General features: G+C 44.6%; 1 protein-coding gene across 1 annotated transcript; it reads right to left on the bottom strand.

Moving 5' to 3' along the window:
* Positions 1–1,822: 1,822 nt before the first annotated feature.
* On the bottom strand, positions 1,823–17,781 carry LOC128644618 (trafficking protein particle complex subunit 10-like; the record flags this gene model as incomplete). The annotated part of the gene is made up of 4 exons (XM_053697163.1): positions 17,580–17,781; positions 4,689–4,847; positions 1,993–2,186; positions 1,823–1,923 (listed from the first exon to the last, which is right to left on the bottom strand). Coding segments are annotated over exons 1-4 (605 nt in total), but the record flags the coding sequence as incomplete, so codon positions are not given.
* Positions 17,782–25,538: the final 7,757 nt, after the last annotated feature.

The following is a 25,538-nucleotide window of genomic DNA, read 5'->3' as shown; positions in this document are numbered from 1 at the left end:
TGTCACACACAGCGTCACACAGGTAAAGCTACAGACAGTATCACACATATACAGCTACCTATAGTGTCACACACAGTATCACACAGGTAAAGCTACAGACAGTATCACACATATACAGCTTCCTATAGTGTCACCCACAGAGTCACACAGGTAAAGCTACAGACAGTATCACACATATACAGCTACCTATAGTGTCACACACAGTATCACACAGGTAAAGCTACAGACAGTATCACACATATACAGCTACCTATAGTGTCACACACAGTATCACACATATACAGCTACCTACAGTGTCACACACAGCGTCACACAGGTAAAGCTACAGACAGTATCACACATATACAGCTTCCTATAGTGTCACACACAGCGTCACACAGGTAAAGCTACAGACAGTATCACACATATACAGCTACCTATAGTGTCACACACAGTATCACACAGGTAAAGCTACAGACAGTATCACACATATACAGCTACCTATAGTGTCACACACAGTATCACACAGGTAAAGCTACAGACAGTATCACACATATACAGCTTCCTATAGTGTCACCCACAGAGTCACACAGGTAAAGCTACAGACAGTATCACACATATACAGCTTCCTATAGTGTCACACACAGTATCACACAGGTAAAGCTACAGACAGTATCACACATATACAGCTACCTATAGTGTCACACACAGTATCACACAGGTAAAGCTACAGACAGTATCACACATATACAGCTACCTATAGTGTCACACATGTCACACAGATAAAGCTACAGACAGTATCACACATATACAGCTTCCTATAGTGTCACACACAGCGTCACACAGGTAAAGCTACAGACAGTATCACACATATACAGCTACCTATAGTGTCACACACAGTATCACACAGGTAAAGCTACAGACAGTATCACACATATACAGCTTCCTATAGTGTCACACACAGTATCACACAGGTAAAGCTACAGACAGTATCACACATATACAGCTTCCTATAGTGTCACACACAGTATCACACAGGTAAAGCTACAGACAGTATCACACATATACAGCTTCCTATAGTGTCACACACAGCGTCACACAGGTAAAGCTACAGACAGTATCACACATATACAGCTACCTATAGTGTCACACACAGCGTCACACAGGTAAAGCTACAGACAGTATCACATATATACAGCTACCTATAGTGTCACACACAGCGTCACACACGTAAAGCTACAGACAGTATCACACATATACAGCTACCTATAGTGTCACACACAGCGTCACACAGGTAAAGCTACAGACAGTATCACACATATACAGCTACCTATAGTGTCACACACAGCGTCACACAGGTAAAGCTACAGACAGTATCACACATATACAGCTACCTATAGTGTCACACACAGCATCACACAGATAAAGCTACACACAGTATCACACATATACAGCTTCCTATAGTGTCACACACAGTATCACACAGGTAAAGCTACAGACAGTATCACACATATACAGCTACCTATAGTGTCACACACAGTATCACACAGGTAAAGCTACAGACAGTATCACACATATACAGCTTCCTATAGTGTCACACACAGCGTCACACAGGTAAAGCTACAGACAGACAGTATCACACATATACAGCTTCCTATAGTGTCACACACAGCGTCACACAGGTAAAGCTACAGACAGACAGTATCACACATATACAGCTTCCTATAGTGTCACCCACAGAGTCACACAGGTAAAGCCACTGAGATCATGACGCAGGCAGAGACAGGAACACAGAGTGACAAAGACAAGTGAGACGGTCACACACAGAAGGGATGTCAGTCACCTTGTCCCAGAGGAGAGCAGGCTGTGCTGGGCTTTGAGCGGCAGATGAAACATCAGACTGATGATGGTGGAATAGATAGACCACGGACAGTCAACAGAGACCTGTAGGAAATCAGCAGGTGTCAAAACCACAGAATTTATGCCCACAGCCCTCAGTCAGTTGATACTCACTCTCTGCTCCGTAGTGTCATTATGCTCCTTCCCTCGCTGAGGGAACTCCCCATTTAGTAGATGTCCCCCTTCAGGGAACAGACACATAACATCCAACTCAAACTCCATGAGATGATAGGGGGGAGTAGGGGGTAGAGAGATACTGGTCACCTTATCTGAACGCTGGATACCGAAAGGGCTGTGAGTCATCTCCCCTGTGAGAGAGAGAGGCGTCAAGGTGTGAAGTAACCCAGAAAAAACAAGATTAGATAGCTGGGTATACGCACTATATGAGATCACAGGCAGTGTAGTATACTGAAATAGGAGCGGGGGGACTCGACCCATAGGAGCGGGGGGACTCGACCCATAGGAGCGGGGGGGACTCGACCCATAGGAGCGTTGGGAACTCGACCCATAGGAGCGTTGGGAACTCAACCCATAGGAGCGTTGGGAACTCAACCCATAGGAGCGTTGGGAACTCAACCCATAGGAGCGTTGGGAACTCAACCCATAGGAGCGTTGGGAACTCAACCCATAGGAGCGTTGGGAACTCAACCCATAGGAGCGTTGGGGACTCGACCCATAGGAGCGGGGGGGACTCAACCCATAGGAGCGGGGGGGGACTCGACCCATAGGAGCGGGGGGGACTCGACCCATAGGAGCGGGGGGGACTCGACCCATAGGAGCGTTGGGACTCGACCCATAGGAGCAGGGGGGACTCGACCCATAGGATCAGGGGGGAATCGACCCATAGGATCAGGGGGGAATCGACCCATAGGAGCGTTGGGACCCGACCCATAGGAGCGGGGGGGACTCGACCCATAGGAGCGGGGGGGACTCGACCCATAGGAGCGGGGGGGACTCGACCCATAGGAGCGGGGGGGGACTCGACCCATAGGAGCGTTGGGAACTCGACCCATAGGAGCGTTGGGAACTCGACCCATAGGAGCGTTGGGAACTCGACCCATAGGAGCGGGGGGGACTCGACCCATAGGAGCGGGGGGGACTCGACCCATAGGAGCGGGGGGGACTCGACCCATAGGAGCGGGGGGGGACACGACCCATAGGAGCGGGGGGGACACGACCCATAGGAGCGGGGGGGGACTCGACCCATAGGAGCGGGGGGGGACTCGACCCATAGGAGCGGGGGGGGGACTCGACCCATAGGAGCGGGGGGGGACTCGACCCATAGGAGCGGGGGGGGACTCGACCCATAGGAGCGGGGGGGGGACTCGACCCATAGGAGCGGGGGGGGACTCGACCCATAGGAGCGGGGGGGGACTCGACCCATAGGAGCGGGGGGGGGACTCGACCCATAGGAGCGGGGGGGACTCGACCCATAGGAGCGGGGGGCACACGACCCATAGGAGCGGGGGGGACTCGACCCATAGGAGCGGGGGGGACTCGACCCATAGGAGCGGGGGGGACTCGACCCATAGGAGCGGGGGGGACTCGACCCATAGGAGCGGGGGGGACTCGACCCATAGGAGCGGGGGGGACTCGACCCATAGGAGCGGGGGGGACTCGACCCATAGGAGCAGTGGGAACTCGACCCATAGGAGCGGGGGGGACTCGACCCATAGGAGCGGGGGGGGACTCGACCCATAGGAGCGGGGGGGACTCGACCCATAGGAGCGGGGGGGACTCGACCCATAGGAGCGGGGGGGACTCGACCCATAGGAGCGTTGGGAACTCGACCCATAGGAGCGGGGGGGACTCGACCCATAGGAGCGGGGGGGACTCGACCCATAGGAGCGGGGGGGACTCGACCCATAGGAGCGGGGGGGACTCGACCCATAGGAGCGGGGGGGACTCGACCCATAGGAGCAGGGGGGACTCGACCCATAGGAGCGGGGGGGACTCGACCCATAGGAGCGGGGGGGGGGACTCGACCCATAGGAGCGGGGGGGGACTCGACCCATAGGAGCGGGGGGGGGACTCGACCCATAGGAGCGGGGGGGGACTCGACCCATAGGAGCGGGGGGGGACTCGACCCATAGGAGCGGGGGGGGGACTCGACCCATAGGAGCGGGGGGGACTCGACCCATAGGAGCGGGGGGGACTCGACCCATAGGAGCGGGGGGGACTCGACCCATAGGAGCGGGGGGGACTCGACCCAAAGGAGCGGGGGGGACTCGACCCATAGGAGCGGGGGGGACTCGACCCATAGGAGCGGGGGGGACTCGACCCATAGGAGCGGGGGGGACTCGACCCATAGGAGCGGGGGGGACTCGACCCATAGGAGCAGTGGGAACTCGACCCATAGGAGCGGGGGGGACTCGACCCATAGGAGCGGGGGGGACTCGACCCATAGGAGCGGGGGGGACACGACCCATAGGAGCGGGGGGGACTCGACCCATAGGAGCGGGGGGGACTCGACCCATAGGAGCGGGGGGGACTCGACCCATAGGAGCGGGGGGGACTCGACCCATAGGAGCGGGGGGGACTCGACCCATAGGAGCGGGGGGGACTCGACCCATAGGAGCGGGGGGGGACTCGACCCATAGGAGCGGGGGGGACTCGACCCATAGGAGCGGGGGGGACTCGACCCATAAGAGCGGGGGGACTCGACCCATAAGAGCGGGGGGACTCGACCCATAGGAGCAGGGGGGACTTTACACATAGGAGCGGGGGGGACTTTACACATAGGAGCGGGGGGGACTCGACCCATAGGAGCGGGGGGACTTTACACATAGGAGGGGGTTACAAGTTCTCACCATGATTGTTGCTGTATATCACTGCAGTAGGTTGGTCACCTGGTAGAACCACCATACTTTCTGTGTTACTGAGTTGCAGAGCATCGCCCTCTTTTACTCTGTAATGTCCCGTTGTCACTGTAAACTTTAGTTTCTGAGGAACCCCAGCCAGCAGACATTCTGAAGAGAGCGGAAGCAAGAGTTAGAGCCCATCCTGGGAAAGGATTATTTCTAATTGTGAGTGGGGTGTAGGAAGAGACAGAAAGTTCCAGAGGAACAAGAGAAAGCAGAGTAGTGGTCAGGGAAAAGGTTGAGTGAGGACCGTGGGTACAAAGATAAAAGAAGAGGCTGAGTAGGCAGGAAGCTGAATAGAGACTAAAAGAGGAATAAGTCTGGGATTGGGCAATGTGGGATGGGGGCATACAGGGCAGCGTGAGATAAGGGCACACAGGGCAGCCTGAGATAAGGCACACAGAGGGCAGCGTGAGATGGGGGCACACAGAGGGCAGCGTGAGATGGGGGCACACAGAGGGCAGCGTGAGATGGGGCACAAAGAGGGCAGCGTGAGATGGGGCACACAGAGGGCAGCGTGAGATGGGGCACACAGAGGGCAGCGTGAGATGGGGCACACAGAGGGCAGCGTGAGATGGGGGCACACAGAGGGCAGCGTGAGATGGGGCACAAAGAGGGCAGCGTGAGATGGGGCACACAGAGGGCAGCGTGAGATGGGGCACACAGAGGGCAGCGTGAGATGGGGCACACAGAGGGCAGCGTGAGATGGGGGCACACAGAGGGCAGCGTGAGATGGGGCACACAAAAGGCAGCGTGAGATGGGGCACACAAAAGGCAGCGTGAGATGGGGCACACAAAAGGCAGCGTGAGATGGGGGCACACAGAGGGCAGCGTGAGATGGGGCACACAGAGGGCAGCGTGGGATGGGAGCACACAGAGGGCAGCGTGGGATGGGGCACACAGAGGGCAGCGTGGGATGGGGCACACAGAGGGCAGCGTGGGATGGGGCACACAGAGGGCAGCGTGGGATGGGGCACACAGAGGGCAGCGTGGGATGGGGCACACAGAGGGCAGCGTGGGATGGGGCACACAGAGGGCAGCGTGGGATGGGGCACACAGAGGGCAGCGTGGGATGGGGCACACAGAGGGCAGCGTGGGATGGGGCACACAGAGGGCAGAGTGGGATGGGGCACACAGAGGGCAGCGTGGGATGGGGCACACAGAGGGCAGCGTGAGATAACGGCACACAGAGGGCAGCGTGAGATGGGGCACACAGAGGGCAGCGTGAGATGGGGCACACAGAGGGCAGCGTGAGATAAGGGCACACAGAGGGCAGCGTGAGATAAGGGCACACAGAGGGCAGCGTGAGATAAGGGCACACAGAGGGCAGCGTGAGATGGGGCACACAGAGGGCAGCGTGAGATGGGGCACACAGAGGGCAGCGTGGGATGGGGGCACACAGAGGGCAGCGTGGGATGGGGGCACACAGAGGGCAGCGTGGGATGGGGGCACACAGAGGGCAGCGTGGGATGGGGGCACACAGAGGGCAGCGTGGGATGGGGGCACACAGAGGGCAGCGTGGGATGGGGGCACAGAGGGCAGCATGGGATAGGGGCACAGAGGGCAGCATGGGATAGGGGCACAGAGGGCAGCATGGGATGGGGGCACAGAGGGCAGCATGGGGGCACAGAGGGCAGCATGGGATAGGGGCACAGAGGGCAGCATGGGATAGGGGCACAGAGGGCAGCATGGGATGGGGGCACAGAGGGCAGCATGGGATGGGGGCACAGAGGGCAGCATGGGATGGGGGCACAGAGGGCAGCATGGGGGCACAGAGGGCAGCATGGGATGGGGGCACAGAGGGCAGCATGGGGGCACAGAGGGCAGCATGGGATGGAGGTACAGAGGGCAGCATGGGATGGAGGCACAGAGGGCAGCCTGGGATGGGGCACAAGTGGCAGATGCTTATCAAGTTGGCACACATCCACTAAGGCAGCACATAGACACAACAAATTGCTAAAATACAATGATAATGAGGGTTGAAGTTGGCCATGCACACCAATTCCAGTGGATATACGCTTATGTAGCGCTGGATACATGAGCAGGGGTAATTCATATTTAAAACAAATACATAAATAAAACAACTAATACAAAAGTAGGTGGATCTTACAACAAGGGTATATTAGTAACTTCGTGGTGCCGTAGTGTTTGCGAGTGTACACCTATATATATTACTAGGGTAGTGTTAGCTAGTGTACACCTATATATATTACTAGGGTAGTATTAGCTAGTGTACACCTATATATATATTACTAGGGTAGTATTAGCTGGTGTACACCTATATATATTACTAGGGTAGTATTAGCTAGTGTACACCTATATATATTACTAGGGTAGTGTTAGCTAGTGTACACCTATATATATTACTAGGGTAGTATTAGCTAGTGTACACCTATATATATATATATATATATATATATATTACTAGGGTAGTGTTGGCTAGTGTACACCTATATATATTACTAGGGTAGTGTTATCTAGTGTACACCTATATATATATTATTAGGGTAGTGTTAGCTAGTGTACACCTATATATATTTATATATATATATATATTACTAGGGTAGTATTAGCTAGTGTACACCTATATATATATTACTAGGGTAGTATTAGCTAGTGTACACCTATATATATATTACTAGGGCAGTGTTGGATAGTGTACACCTATATATATTACTAGGGTAGTGTTAGCTAGTGTACACCTATATATATTACTAGGGTAGTGTTAGCGAGTATACACCTAAATATATTACTAGGGTAGTATTAGCTAGTTTACACCTATATATATTACTAGGGTAGTGTTAGCTAGTGTACACCTATATATATTACTAGGGCAGTGTTGGCGGGTGTACACCTATATATATTACTAGGGTAGTGTTAGCTAGTGTACACCTATATATATTACTAGGGTAGTGTTAGCTAGTGTACACCTATATATATATTACTAGGGTAGTATTAGCTAGTGTACACCTATATATATTACTAGGGTAGTATTAGCTAGTGTACACCTATATATATATATATATTACTAGGGTAGTATTAGCTAGTGTACACCTATATATATTACTAGGGTTAGCTAGTGTACACCTATATATATATATATATATATATATATATATATTACTAGGGCAGTGTTGGATAGTGTACACCTATATATATATATATATATATATATATATATATATTACTAGGGTAGTGTTAGCTAGTGTACACCTATATATTATATATATATCACTAGGGTAGTGTTAGCTAGTGTACACCTGTATATATTACTAGGGCAGTGTTGGATAGTGTACACCTATATATATTACTAGGGCAGTGTTGGATAGTGTACACCTATATATATTACTAGGGTAGTGTTAGCTAGTGTACACCTATATATATTACTAGGGTAGTGTTAGCTAGTGTACACCTATATATATTACTAGGGCAGTGTTGGATAGTGCACACCTATATATATTACTAGGGTAGTGTTGGCGGGTGTACACCTATATATATTACTAGGGTAGTATTAGCTAGTGTACACCTATATATATATTACTAGGGTAGTATTAGCTAGTGTACACCTATATATATTACTAGGGTAGTGTTAGCTAGTGTACACCTATATATATTACTAGGGTAGTGTTAGCTAGTGTACACCTATATATATATATTACTAGGGTAGTATTAGCTAGTGTACACCTATATATATATTACTAGGGTAGTGTTAGCGAGTGTACACCTGTATCTATTACTAGGGTAGTGTTAGCTAGTGTACACCTATATATATTACTAGGGTAGTGTTAGCTAGTGTACACCTATATATATATATTACTAGGGTAGTGTTAGCGAGTGTACACCTGTATCTATTACTAGGGTAGTGTTAGCTAGTGTACACCTATATATATTACTAGGGTAGTGTTAGCTAGTGTACACCTATATATATATTACTAGGGTAGTGTTAGCGAGTGTACACCTATATATATTACTAGGGTAGTATTAGCTAGTGTACACCTATATATATATTACTAGGGTAGTGTTAGCTAGTGTACACCTATATATATTACTAGGGTAGTGTTAGCTAGTGTACACCTATATATATATTACTAGGGTAGTATTAGCTAGTGTACACCTATATATATTACTAGGGTAGTATTAGCTAGTGTACACCTATATATATATATTACTAGGGTAGTATTAGCTAGTGTACACCTATATATATTACTAGGGTTAGCTAGTGTACACCTATATATATATATATATATATATATATATATATATATTACTAGGGCAGTGTTGGATAGTGTACACCTATATATATATATATATATATATATATATATATATATATATATTACTAGGGCAGTGTTGGATAGTGTACACCTATATATTATATATATCACTAGGGTAGTGTTAGCTAGTGTACACCTGTATATATTACTAGGGCAGTGTTGGATAGTGTACACCTATATATATTACTAGGGCAGTGTTGGATAGTGTACACCTATATATATTACTAGGGTAGTGTTAGCTAGTGTACACCTATATATATTACTAGGGTAGTGTTAGCTAGTGTACACCTATATATATTACTAGGGCAGTGTTGGATAGTGCACACCTATATATATTACTAGGGTAGTGTTGGCGGGTGTACACCTATATATATTACTAGGGTAGTATTAGCTAGTGTACACCTATATATATATTACTAGGGTAGTGTTAGCTAGTGTACACCTATATATATATATATATTACTAGGGTAGTATTAGCTAGTGTACACCTATATATATTACTAGGGTAGTATTAGCTAGTGTACACCTATATATATTACTAGGGTAGTGTTAGCGAGTGTACACCTATATATATATTTCTAGGGTAGTATTAGCTAGTGTACACCTATATATATATATATTACTAGGGCAGTGTTGGGTAGTGTACACCTATATATATATATATATATATATTACTAGGGTAGTGTTAGCTAGTGTACACCTATATATATTACTAGGGCAGTGTTGGATAGTGTACACCTATATATTATATATCACTAGGGTAGTGTTAGCTAGTGTACACCTATATATATTACTAGGGCAGTGTTGGATAGTGTACACCTATATATATTACTAGGGCAGTGTTGGATAGTGTACACCTATATATATTACTAGGGTAGTGTTAGCTAGTGTACACCTATATATATTACTAGGGTAGTGTTAGCTAGTGTACACCTATATATATTACTAGGGCAGTGTTGGATAGTGCACACCTATATATATTACTAGGGTAGTGTTGGCCGATGTACACCTATATATATTACTAGGGTAGTGTTGGCGGGTGTACACCTATATACATTACTAGGGTAGTATTAGCTAGTGTACACCTATATATATTACTAGGGCAGTGTTGGATAGTGTACACCTATATATATTACTAGGGCAGTGTTGGCGGGTGTACACCTATATATATTACTAGGGTAGTATTAGCTAGTGTACACCTATATATATTACTAGGGCAGTGTTGGATAGTGTACACCTATATATATTACTAGGGCAGTGTTGGCGGGTGTACACCTATATACATTACTAGGGTAGTATTAGCTAGTGTACACCTATATATATTACTAGGGCAGTGTTGGATAGTGTACACCTATATATATTACTAGGGCAGTGTTGGCGGGTGTACACCTATATATATTAGTAGGGTAGTGTTGGATAGTGTACACCTATATATATTACTAGGGTAGTGTTGGCGGGTGTACACCTATATATATTACCAGGGCAGTGTTGGATAGTGTACACCTATATATATTACTAGGGTAGTGTTGGCGGGTGTACACCTATATATATTAGTAGGGTAGTGTTGGATAGTGTACACCTATATATATTACTAGGGTAGTGTTGGCGGGTGTACACCTATATATATTACTAGGGTAGTATTAGCTAGTGTACACCTATATATATATTACTAGGGCAGTGTTGGATAGTGTACACCTATATATATTACTAGGGCAGTGTTGGCGGGTGTACACCTATATACATTACTAGGGTAGTATTAGCTAGTGTACACCTATATATATTACTAGGGCAGTGTTGGATAGTGTACACCTATATATATTACTAGGGCAGTGTTGGCGGATGTACACCTATATATATTACTAGGGTAGTGTTGGCGGGTGTACACCTATATGTATTACTAGGGTAGTGTTAGCTAGTGTACACCTATATATATTACTAGGGCAGTGTTGGATAGTGTACACCTATATATATTACTAGGGCAGTGTTGGCGGGTGTACACCTATATATATTAGTAGGGTAGTGTTGGATAGTGTACACCTATATATATTAGTAGGGTAGTGTTGGATAGTGTACACCTATATATATTAGTAGGGCAGTGTTGGCGGGTGTACACCTATAGTTATTACTAGGGTAGTGTTGGCGGGTGTGCACCTATATATATTACTAGGGTAGTGTTGGCTAGTGTACACCTATATATATCACTAGGGTAGTGTTGGCTAGTGTACACCTATATATATATATTACTAGGGTAGTGTTGGCTAGTGTACACCTATATATATATATTACTAGGGTAGTGTTGGCTAGTGTACACCTATATATATATATTACTAGGGTAGTGTTGGCGGGTGTACACCTATATATATTACTAGGGTAGTGTTAGAGGGTGTACACCTATATATATCACTAGGGTAGTGTTGGCTAGTGTAAACCTATATATATCACTAGGGTAGTGTTGGCGGGTGTACGCCTATATATATTACTAGGGTAGTGTTAGCGGGTGTACACCTATATATATTACTAGGGTAGTGTTGGATAGTGTACACCTATATATATATTACTAGGGCAGTGTTGGCTAGTGTACACCTATATATATTAGTAGGGTAGTGTTGGATAGTGTACACCTATATATATATTACTAGGGCAGTGTTGGCTAGTGTACACCTATATATATTAGTAGGGTAGTGTTGGATAGTGTACACCTATATATATATTACTAGGGCAGTGTTGGCTAGTGTACACCTATATATATCACTAGGGTAGTGTTGGCGGGTGTACACCTATATATATCACTAGGGTAGTGTTGGCGGGTGTACACCTATATATATTACTAGGGTAGTGTTGGCGGGTGTACACCTATATATATTACTAGGGCAGTGTTGGCTAGTGTACACCTATATATATATTACTAGGGTAGTGTTGGCGGGTGTACACCTATATATATTACAAGGGTAGTGTTGGCGGGTGTACACCTATATATATTACTAGGGTAGTGTTGGCGGGTGTACACCTATATATATATTACTAGGGTAGTGTTGGCGGGTGTACACCTATATATATTACTAGGGTAGTGTTGGCGGGTGTACACCTATATATATTACTAGGGCAGTGTTGGCTAGTGTACACCTATATATATATTACTAGGGTAGTGTTGGCGGGTGTACACCTATATATATTACTAGGGTAGTGTTAGCTAGTGTACACCTATATATATTACTAGGGCAGTGTTGGCGGGTGTACACCTATATATATTACTAGGGTAGTGTTAGCTAGTGTACACCTATATATATTACTAGGGTAGTGTTAGCTAGTGTACACCTATATATATATTACTAGGGTAGTATTAGCTAGTGTACACCTATATATATTACTAGGGTAGTATTAGCTAGTGTACACCTATATATATATATATATTACTAGGGTAGTATTAGCTAGTGTACACCTATATATATTACTAGGGTTAGCTAGTGTACACCTATATATATATATATATATATATATATATATATTACTAGGGCAGTGTTGGATAGTGTACACCTATATATATATATATATATATATATATATATATATTACTAGGGTAGTGTTAGCTAGTGTACACCTATATATTATATATATATCACTAGGGTAGTGTTAGCTAGTGTACACCTGTATATATTACTAGGGCAGTGTTGGATAGTGTACACCTATATATATTACTAGGGCAGTGTTGGATAGTGTACACCTATATATATTACTAGGGTAGTGTTAGCTAGTGTACACCTATATATATTACTAGGGTAGTGTTAGCTAGTGTACACCTATATATATTACTAGGGCAGTGTTGGATAGTGCACACCTATATATATTACTAGGGTAGTGTTGGCGGGTGTACACCTATATATATTACTAGGGTAGTATTAGCTAGTGTACACCTATATATATATTACTAGGGTAGTATTAGCTAGTGTACACCTATATATATTACTAGGGTAGTGTTAGCTAGTGTACACCTATATATATTACTAGGGTAGTGTTAGCTAGTGTACACCTATATATATATATTACTAGGGTAGTATTAGCTAGTGTACACCTATATATATATTACTAGGGTAGTGTTAGCGAGTGTACACCTGTATCTATTACTAGGGTAGTGTTAGCTAGTGTACACCTATATATATTACTAGGGTAGTGTTAGCTAGTGTACACCTATATATATATATTACTAGGGTAGTGTTAGCGAGTGTACACCTGTATCTATTACTAGGGTAGTGTTAGCTAGTGTACACCTATATATATTACTAGGGTAGTGTTAGCTAGTGTACACCTATATATATATTACTAGGGTAGTGTTAGCGAGTGTACACCTATATATATTACTAGGGTAGTATTAGCTAGTGTACACCTATATATATATTACTAGGGTAGTGTTAGCTAGTGTACACCTATATATATTACTAGGGTAGTGTTAGCTAGTGTACACCTATATATATATTACTAGGGTAGTATTAGCTAGTGTACACCTATATATATTACTAGGGTAGTATTAGCTAGTGTACACCTATATATATATATTACTAGGGTAGTATTAGCTAGTGTACACCTATATATATTACTAGGGTTAGCTAGTGTACACCTATATATATATATATATATATATATATATATATATATATATTACTAGGGCAGTGTTGGATAGTGTACACCTATATATATATATATATATATATATATATATATATATATATTACTAGGGCAGTGTTGGATAGTGTACACCTATATATTATATATATCACTAGGGTAGTGTTAGCTAGTGTACACCTGTATATATTACTAGGGCAGTGTTGGATAGTGTACACCTATATATATTACTAGGGCAGTGTTGGATAGTGTACACCTATATATATTACTAGGGTAGTGTTAGCTAGTGTACACCTATATATATTACTAGGGTAGTGTTAGCTAGTGTACACCTATATATATTACTAGGGCAGTGTTGGATAGTGCACACCTATATATATTACTAGGGTAGTGTTGGCGGGTGTACACCTATATATATTACTAGGGTAGTATTAGCTAGTGTACACCTATATATATATTACTAGGGTAGTGTTAGCTAGTGTACACCTATATATATATATATATTACTAGGGTAGTATTAGCTAGTGTACACCTATATATATTACTAGGGTAGTATTAGCTAGTGTACACCTATATATATTACTAGGGTAGTGTTAGCGAGTGTACACCTATATATATATTTCTAGGGTAGTATTAGCTAGTGTACACCTATATATATATATATTACTAGGGCAGTGTTGGGTAGTGTACACCTATATATATATATATATATATATTACTAGGGTAGTGTTAGCTAGTGTACACCTATATATATTACTAGGGCAGTGTTGGATAGTGTACACCTATATATTATATATCACTAGGGTAGTGTTAGCTAGTGTACACCTATATATATTACTAGGGCAGTGTTGGATAGTGTACACCTATATATATTACTAGGGCAGTGTTGGATAGTGTACACCTATATATATTACTAGGGTAGTGTTAGCTAGTGTACACCTATATATATTACTAGGGTAGTGTTAGCTAGTGTACACCTATATATATTACTAGGGCAGTGTTGGATAGTGCACACCTATATATATTACTAGGGTAGTGTTGGCCGATGTACACCTATATATATTACTAGGGTAGTGTTGGCGGGTGTACACCTATATACATTACTAGGGTAGTATTAGCTAGTGTACACCTATATATATTACTAGGGCAGTGTTGGATAGTGTACACCTATATATATTACTAGGGCAGTGTTGGCGGGTGTACACCTATATATATTACTAGGGTAGTATTAGCTAGTGTACACCTATATATATTACTAGGGCAGTGTTGGATAGTGTACACCTATATATATTACTAGGGCAGTGTTGGCGGGTGTACACCTATATACATTACTAGGGTAGTATTAGCTAGTGTACACCTATATATATTACTAGGGCAGTGTTGGATAGTGTACACCTATATATATTACTAGGGCAGTGTTGGCGGGTGTACACCTATATATATTAGTAGGGTAGTGTTGGATAGTGTACACCTATATATATTACTAGGGTAGTGTTGGCGGGTGTACACCTATATATATTACCAGGGCAGTGTTGGATAGTGTACACCTATATATATTACTAGGGTAGTGTTGGCGGGTGTACACCTATATATATTAGTAGGGTAGTGTTGGATAGTGTACACCTATATATATTACTAGGGTAGTGTTGGCGGGTGTACACCTATATATATTACTAGGGTAGTATTAGCTAGTGTACACCTATATATATATTACTAGGGCAGTGTTGGATAGTGTACACCTATATATATTACTAGGGCAGTGTTGGCGGGTGTACACCTATATACATTACTAGGGTAGTATTAGCTAGTGTACACCTATATATATTACTAGGGCAGTGTTGGATAGTGTACACCTATATATATTACTAGGGCAGTGTTGGCGGATGTACACCTATATATATTACTAGGGTAGTGTTGGCGGGTGTACACCTATATGTATTACTAGGGTAGTGTTAGCTAGTGTACACCTATATATATTACTAGGGCAGTGTTGGATAGTGTACACCTATATATATTACTAGGGCAGTGTTGGCGGGTGTACACCTATATATATTAGTAGGGTAGTGTTGGATAGTGTACACCTATATATATTAGTAGGGTAGTGTTGGATAGTGTACACCTATATATATTAGTAGGGCAGTGTTGGCGGGTGTACACCTATAGTTATTACTAGGGTAGTGTTGGCGGGTGTGCACCTATATATATTACTAGGGTAGTGTTGGCTAGTGTACACCTATATATATCACTAGGGTAGTGTTGGCTAGTGTACACCTATATATATATATTACTAGGGTAGTGTTGGCTAGTGTACACCTATATATATATATTACTAGGGTAGTGTTGGCTAGTGTACACCTATATATATATATTACTAGGGTAGTGTTGGCGGGTGTACACCTATATATATTACTAGGGTAGTGTTAGAGGGTGTACACCTATATATATCACTAGGGTAGTGTTGGCTAGTGTAAACCTATATATATCACTAGGGTAGTGTTGGCGGGTGTACGCCTATATATATTACTAGGGTAGTGTTAGCGGGTGTACACCTATATATATTACTAGGGTAGTGTTGGATAGTGTACACCTATATATATATTACTAGGGCAGTGTTGGCTAGTGTACACCTATATATATTAGTAGGGTAGTGTTGGATAGTGTACACCTATATATATATTACTAGGGCAGTGTTGGCTAGTGTACACCTATATATATTAGTAGGGTAGTGTTGGATAGTGTACACCTATATATATATTACTAGGGCAGTGTTGGCTAGTGTACACCTATATATATCACTAGGGTAGTGTTGGCGGGTGTACACCTATATATATCACTAGGGTAGTGTTGGCGGGTGTACACCTATATATATTACTAGGGTAGTGTTGGCGGGTGTACACCTATATATATTACTAGGGCAGTGTTGGCTAGTGTACACCTATATATATATTACTAGGGTAGTGTTGGCGGGTGTACACCTATATATATTACAAGGGTAGTGTTGGCGGGTGTACACCTATATATATTACTAGGGTAGTGTTGGCGGGTGTACACCTATATATATATTACTAGGGTAGTGTTGGCGGGTGTACACCTATATATATTACTAGGGTAGTGTTGGCGGGTGTACACCTATATATATTACTAGGGCAGTGTTGGCTAGTGTACACCTATATATATATTACTAGGGTAGTGTTGGCGGGTGTACACCTATATATATTACTAGGGCAGTGTTGGCGGGTGTACACCTATATATATTACTAGGGTAGTGTTGGCGGGTGTACACCTATATATATTACTAGGGTAGTGTTGGCGGGTGTACACCTATATATATATTACTAGGGTAGTGTTGGCGGGTGTACACCTATATATATTACTAGGGTAGTGTTGGCGGGTGTACACCTATATATATTACTAGGGCAGTGTTGGCTAGTGTACACCTATATATATATTACTAGGGTAGTGTTGGCGGGTGTACACCTATATATATTACTAGGGCAGTGTTGGCGGGTGTACACCTATATATATTACTAGGGCAGTGTTGGCGGGTGTACACCTATATATATTACTAGGGCAGTGTTGGCGGGTGTACACCTATATATATTACTAGGGTAGTGTTGGCGGGTGTACACCTATATATATTACTAGGGTAGTGTTGGCGGGTGTACACCTATATATATTACTAGGGTAGTATTAGCTAGTGTACACCTATATATATTACTAGGGTAGTGTTGGCGGGTGTACACCTATATATATTACTAGGGTAGTGTTGGCGGGTGTACACCTATATATATATTACTAGGGCAGTGTTGGCGGGTGTACACCTATATATATATTACTAGGGCAGTGTTGGCGGGTGTACACCTATATATATATTACTAGGGCAGTGTTGGCGGGTGTACACCTATAGTTATCACTAGGGTAGTATAGTACCGATGTATTTATTACTAACCACTCTGAGGTTCCACCTTCAGCTGCGGCTCCTGAGAATACACGTCATATTGCACTAGGGGGTATATGTGTGGAAGCAGCAGGTGCACGTCACCTACACAAGCCTTCAGCTGCCGCAACGTGTAGGTTCCAGACTCCTTTGCCTTTTCCATATTAAGAAAAGAAAGAAGACAAATTATACTTTTCAGTCAACATCAAACTGAGCTTAAGTGCTCCTCAGTGCTATGTACGTGTCACAATGTCCCTCATACAAAGCTAATACGGCAGTCGTCACTATGTACGTGTCACACTGTACCTAATACACAGCACATACGGTAGTCGTCACTATGTACGTGTCACACTGTACCTAATACACAGCACATACGGTAGTCGTCACTATGTACGTGTCACACTGTACCTGATACACAGCACATACGGTAGTCGTCACTATGTACGTGTCACACTGTACCTGATATACAGCACATACGGTAGTCGTCACTATGTACGTGTCACACTGTACCTAATACACAGCACATACGGTAGTCGTCACTATGTACGTGTCACACTGTACCTCATACACAGCACATACGGTAGTCGTTACTATGTACGTGTCACACTGTACCTAATACACAGCACATACGGTAGTCGTCACTATGTACGTGTCACAATGTACCTAATACACAGCACATACGGTAGTCGTCACTATGTACGTGTCACACTGTACCTAATATACAGCACATACGGTAGTCGTCACTATGTACGTGTCACACTGTACCTAATACACAGCACATACGGTAGTCGTCACTATGTACGTGTCACAATGTACCTAATACACAGCACATACGGTAGTCGTCACTATGTACGTGTCACACTGTACCTAATACACAGCACATACGGTAGTCGTCACTATGTACGTGTCACACTGTACCTAATACACAGCACATACGGTAGTCGTCACTATGTACGTGTCACACTGTACCTAATACACAGCACATACGGTAGTCGTCACTATGTACGTGTCACACTGTACCTGATACACAGCACATACGGTAGTCGTCACTATGTACGTGTCACACTGTACCTGATACACAGCACATACGGTAGTCGTCACTATGTACGTGTCACACTGTACCTGATATACAGCACATACGGTAGTCGTCACTATGTACGTGTCACACTGTACCTAATACACAGCACATACGGTAGTCGTCACTATGTACGTGTCACACTGTACCTGATACACAGCACATACGGCAGTCGTCACTATGTACGTGTCACACTGTACCTGATATACAGCACATACGGTAGTCGTCACTATGTACGTGTCACACTGTACGTGTCACACTGTACCTGATACACAGCACATACGGTAGTCGTTACTATGTACGTGTCACACTGTACCTGATACACAGCACATACGGTAGTCGTCACTATGTACGTGTCACACTGTACCTGATATACAGCACATACGGTAGTCGTCACTATGTACGTGTCACACTGTACCTGATACACAGCACATACGGTAGTCGTCACTATGTACGTGTCACACTGTACCTGATATACAGCACATACGGTAGTCGTCACTATGTACGTGCCACAATGTCCCTCATACACAGCACATACGGTAGTCGTCACTATGTACGTGCCACAATGTCCCTCATACAAAGCTAATACGGTAGTCGTCACTATGTACGTGCCACAATGTCCCTCATACGCAGCTAATACGGCAGTCGTCACTATGTACGTGTCACACTGTACCTAATACACAGCACATACGGTAGTCGTCACTATGTACGTGTCACACTGTACCTGATACACAGCACATACGGTAGTCGTCACTATGTACGTGTCACACTGTACCTAATATACAGCACATACGGTAGTCGTCACTATGTACGTGTCACACTGTACCTAATACACAGCACATACGGTAGTCGTCACTATGTACGTGTCACACTGTACCTAATATACAGCACATACGGTAGTCGTCACTATGTACGTGTCACACTGTACCTAATACACAGCACATACGGTAGTCGTCACTATGTACGTGTCACACTGTACCTGATATACAGCACATACGGTAGTCGTCACTATGTACGTGTCACACTGTACCTGATATACAGCACATACGGTAGTCGTCACTATGTACGTGCCACAATGTCCCTCATACAAAGCTAATACGGTAGTCGTCACTATGTACGTGCCACAATGTCCCTCATACGAAGCTAATACGGCAGTCGTCACTATGTACAAGTCACACTGTACCTCATACACAGCACATACGGTAGTCGTCACTATGTACGTGTCACACTGTACCTGATATACAGCACATACGGTAGTCGTCACTATGTACGTGTCACACTGTACCTGATACACAGCACATACGGTAGTCGTCACTATGTACGTGTCACACTGTACCTAATATACAGCACATACGGTAGTCGTCACTATGTACGTGTCACACTGTACCTGATATACAGCACATACGGTAGTCGTCACTATGTACGTGTCACACTGTACCTGATATACAGCACATACGGTAGTCGTCACTATGTACGTGTCACACTATACCTGATATACAGCACATACGGTAGTCTTCACTATGTACGTGTCACAATGTACCTCATACAAAGCTAATACGGTAGTCGTCACTATGTACGTGTCACACTGTACCTAATACACAGCACATACGGTAGTCGTCACTATGTACGTGTCACACTGTACCTGATATACAGCACATACGGTAGTCGTCACTATGTACGTGTCACACTGTACCTGATACACAGCACATACGGTAGTCGTCACTATGTACGTGTCACACTGTACCTAATACACAGCACATACGGTAGTCGTCACTATGTACGTGTCACACTGTACCTGATACACAGCACATACGGTAGTCGTCACTATGTACGTGTCACACTGTACCTATACACAGCACATACGGTAGTCGTCACTATGTACGTGTCACACTGTACCTGATATACAGCACATACGGTAGTCGTCACTATGTACGTGTCACACTGTACCTAATACACAGCACATACGGTAGTCGTCACTATGTACGTGTCACACTGTACCTGATATACAGCACATACGGTAGTCGTCACTATGTACGTGTCACACTGTACCTGATATACAGCACATACGGTAGTCGTCACTATGTACGTGTCACACTGTACCTAATACACAGCACATACGGTAGTCGTCACTATGTACGTGTCACACTGTACCTGATACACAGCACATACGGTAGTCGTCACTATTGTACGTGTCACACTGTACCTGATACACAGCACATACGGTAGTCGTCACTATGTACGTGTCACACTGTACCTGATATACAGCACATACGGTAGTCGTCACTATGTACGTGTCACACTGTACCTAATACACAGCACATACGGTAGTCGTCACTATGTACGTGTCACACTGTACCTGATATACAGCTCATACGGTAGTCGTCACTATGTACGTGTCACACTGTACCTGATATACAGCACATACGGTAGTCGTCACTATGTACGTGTCACACTGTACCTGATATACAGCACATACGGTAGTCGTTACTATGTACGTGTCACACTGTACCTGATACACAGCACATACGGTAGTCGTCACTATGTACGTGTCACACTGTACCTGATACACAGCACATACGGTAGTCGTCACTATGTACGTGTCACACTGTACCTGATATACAGCACATACGGTAGTCGTCACTATGTACGTGTCACACTGTACCTGATACACAGCACATACGGTAGTCGTCACTATGTACGTGTCACACTGTACCTGATACACAGCACATACGGTAGTCGTCACTATGTACGTGTCACACTGTACCTGATACACAGCACATACGGTAGTCGTCACTATGTACGTGTCACACTGTACCTGATACACAGCACATACGGTAGTCGTCACTATGTACGTGTCACACTGTACCTGATACTACAGCACATACGGTAGTCGTCACTATGTACGTGTCACACTGTACCTGATACACAGCACATACGGTAGTCGTCACTATGTACAGTGTCACACTGTACCTGATACACAGCACATACGGTAGTCGTCACTATGTACGTGTCACACTGTACCTAATACACAGCACATACGGTAGTCGTCACTATGTACGTGTCACACTGTACCTGATACACAGCACATACGGTAGTCGTCACTATGTACGTGTCACACTGTACCTGATATACAGCACATACGGTAGTCGTCACTATGTACGTGTCACACTGTACCTGATATACAGCACATACGGTAGTCGTCACTATGTACGTGTCACACTGTACCTGATACACAGCACATACGGTAGTCGTCACTATGTACGTGTCACACTGTACCTGATACACAGCACATACGGTAGTCGTCACTATGTACGTGTCACACTGTACCTGATACACAGCACATACGGTAGTCGTCACTATGTACGTGTCACACTGTACCTGATATACAGCACATACGGTAGTCGTCACTATGTACGTGTCACACTGTACCTAATACACAGCACATACGGTAGTCGTCACTATGTACGTGTCACACTGTACCTGATACACAGCACATACGGTAGTCGTCACTATGTACGTGTCACACTGTACCTGATATACAGCACATACGGTAGTCGTCACTATGTACGTGTCACACTGTACCTGATACACAGCACATACGGTAGTCGTCACTATGTACGTGTCACACTGTACCTGATATACAGCACATACGGTAGTCGTCACTATGTACGTGTCACACTGTACCTGATATACAGCACATACGGTAGTCGTTACTATGTACGTGTCACACTGTACCTGATACACAGCACATACGGTAGTCGTCACTATGTACGTGTCACACTGTACCTGATATACAGCACATACGGTAGTCGTCACTATGTACGTGTCACACTGTACCTGATACACAGCACATACGGTAGTCGTCACTATGTACGTGTCACACTGTACCTGACACACAGCACATACGGTAGTCGTTACTATGTACGTGTCACACTGTACCTAATACACAGCACATACGGTAGTCGTTACTATGTACGTGTCACACTGTACCTGATACACAGCACATACGGTAGTCGTCACTATGTACGTGTCACACTGTACCTGATATACAGCACATACGGTAGTCGTCACTATGTACGTGTCACACTGTACCTAATATACAGCACATACGGTAGTCGTCACTATGTACGTGTCACACTGTACCTGATACACAGCACATACGGTAGTCGTTACTATGTACGTGTCACACTGTACCTGATATACAGCACATACGGTAGTCGTTACTATGTACGTGTCACACTGTACCTGATACACAGCACATACGGTAGTCGTTACTATGTACGTGTCACACTGTACCTGATACACAGCACATACGGTAGTCGTCACTATGTACGTGTCACACTGTACCTGATATACAGCACATACGGTAGTCGTTACTATGTACGTGTCACACTGTACCTGATACACAGCACATACGGTAGTCGTTACTATGTACGTGTCACACTGTACCTGATACACAGCACATACGGTAGTCGTCACTATGTACGTGTCACACTGTACCTGATACACAGCACATACGGTAGTCGTCACTATGTACATGTCACAATGTCCCTCATACAAAGCTAATACGGTAGTCGTCACTATGTACGAGTCACACTGTACCTCATACACAGCACATACGGTAGTCGTCACTATGTACGTGTCACACTGTACCTGATACACAGCACATACGGTAGTCGTCACTATGTACAGTGTGACACTGTACCTGATACACAGCACATATGGTAGTCGTCACTATGTACGTGTCACACTGTACCTGATATACAGCACATACGGTAGTCGTCACTATGTACGTGTCACACTGTACCTGATATACAGCACATACGGTAGTCGTCACTATGTACGTGTCACACTGTACCTAATATACAGCACATACGGTAGTCGTCACTATGTACGTGTCACACTGTACCTGATACACAGCACATACGGTAGTCGTCACTATGTACGTGTCACACTGTACCTAATACACAGCACATACGGTAGTCGTCACTATGTACGTGTCACACTGTACCTGATATACAGCACATACGGTAGTCGTCACTATGTACGTGTCACACTGTACCTGATACACAGCACATACGGTAGTCGTCACTATGTACGTGTCACACTGGTACCTGATACACAGCACATATGGGTAGTCGTCACTATGTACGTGTCACACTGTACCTGACATACAGCACATACGGTAGTCGTCACTATGTACGTGTCACACTGTACCTGATATACAGCACATACAGGTAGTCGTCACTATGTACGGTCACACTGTACCTGATATACAGCACATACGGTAGTCGTACTATGTACGTGTCACACTGTACCTGATATACAGCACATACGGTAGTCGTCACTATGTACGTGTCACACTGTACCTGATAACACAGCACATACGTAGTCGTCACTATGTACGTGTCACACTGTACCTGATATACAGCACATACGGTAGTCGTCACTATGTACGTGTCACACTGTACCTGATACACAGCACATACGGTAGTCGTCACTATGTACGTGTCACAGCTGTACCTGATACACAGCACATACGGTAGTCGTCCACTATGTACGTGTCACACTGTACCTGATATACAGCACATACGGTAGTCGTCACTATGTACGTGTCACACTGTACCTGATATACAGCACATACGGGTAGTCGTCACTATGTACGTGTCACACTGTACCTGATACACAGCACATACGGTAGTCGTCACTATGTACGTGTCACACTGTACCTAATATACAGCACATACGGTAGTCGTCACTATGTACGTGTCACACTGTACCTGATACACAGCACATACGGTAGTCGTCACTATGTACGTGTCACACTGTACCTGATACTCAGCACATACGGTAGTCGTCACTATGTACGTGTCACACTGTACCTGATACACAGCACATACGGTAGTCGTCACTATGTACGTGTCACACTGTACCTATACACAGCACATACGGTAGTCGTCACTATGTACGTGTCACACTGTACCTGATTACACACACATACGTAGTCGTCACTATGTACGTGTCACACTGTACCTGATACACAGCAGCATACGGTAGTCGTCACTATGTACGTGTCCACACTGTACCTGATACACAGCACATAGACGGTAGTCGTTCACTATGTACGTGTCACACTGTACCTGATACACAGCACATATGTAGACGTCACTATGTACGTGTCACACTGTACCTGAATAACAGCACATACGGTAGTCGTCACTATGTACTTGTCCACACTGGTACCTAATATACAGCACACATACGGTAGTCGTCACTATGACGACTGTCACACTGTACCTGATATACAGCACATACGGTAGTCGTCACTATGTACGTGTCACACTGTACCTGATACACAGCACATACGGTAGTCGGTCACTATTGTACGAGGTCTCACTGTACCTGAGATCACAGCACATACGGTAGTCGTACTATGTACGTGTCACACTGTACCTGATACACAGCACATACGTAGTCGTCACTATGTACGTGTCACACTGTACCTGATATACAGCACATACGGTAGTCGTCACTATGTACGTGTCACACTGTACCTGATATACAGCACATACGGTAGTCGTCCACTATGACGTGTCACACTGTACCTGATACACAGCACATACGGAAGTCGTCACTATGTACGTGTCACACTGTACCTGATACACAGCACATACGGTAGTCGTCACTATGTACGTGTCACACTGTACCATGCAACACAGCACAGACGTTAGTCGTCACTATTTACGGTGTCTCACTGTACCCTGATATCACAGCTCATACGCGTAGTCGTCACGAGGTACGTGTCACTCTGTACCCTGATACGACAGGCACATACGGTAGTCCTCACTATGTACGTGTCACACTGTACCTGATATACAGCACATACGGTAGTCGTC

This window comes from Bombina bombina, unplaced genomic scaffold (assembly GCF_027579735.1).
Source record: "Bombina bombina isolate aBomBom1 unplaced genomic scaffold, aBomBom1.pri scaffold_1934, whole genome shotgun sequence".
Classification (NCBI taxonomy): domain Eukaryota; kingdom Metazoa; phylum Chordata; class Amphibia; order Anura; family Bombinatoridae; genus Bombina; species Bombina bombina.
Note: the sequence above shows the minus strand (reverse complement) of the source record. Positions and strands in the feature narration are given on the sequence as shown.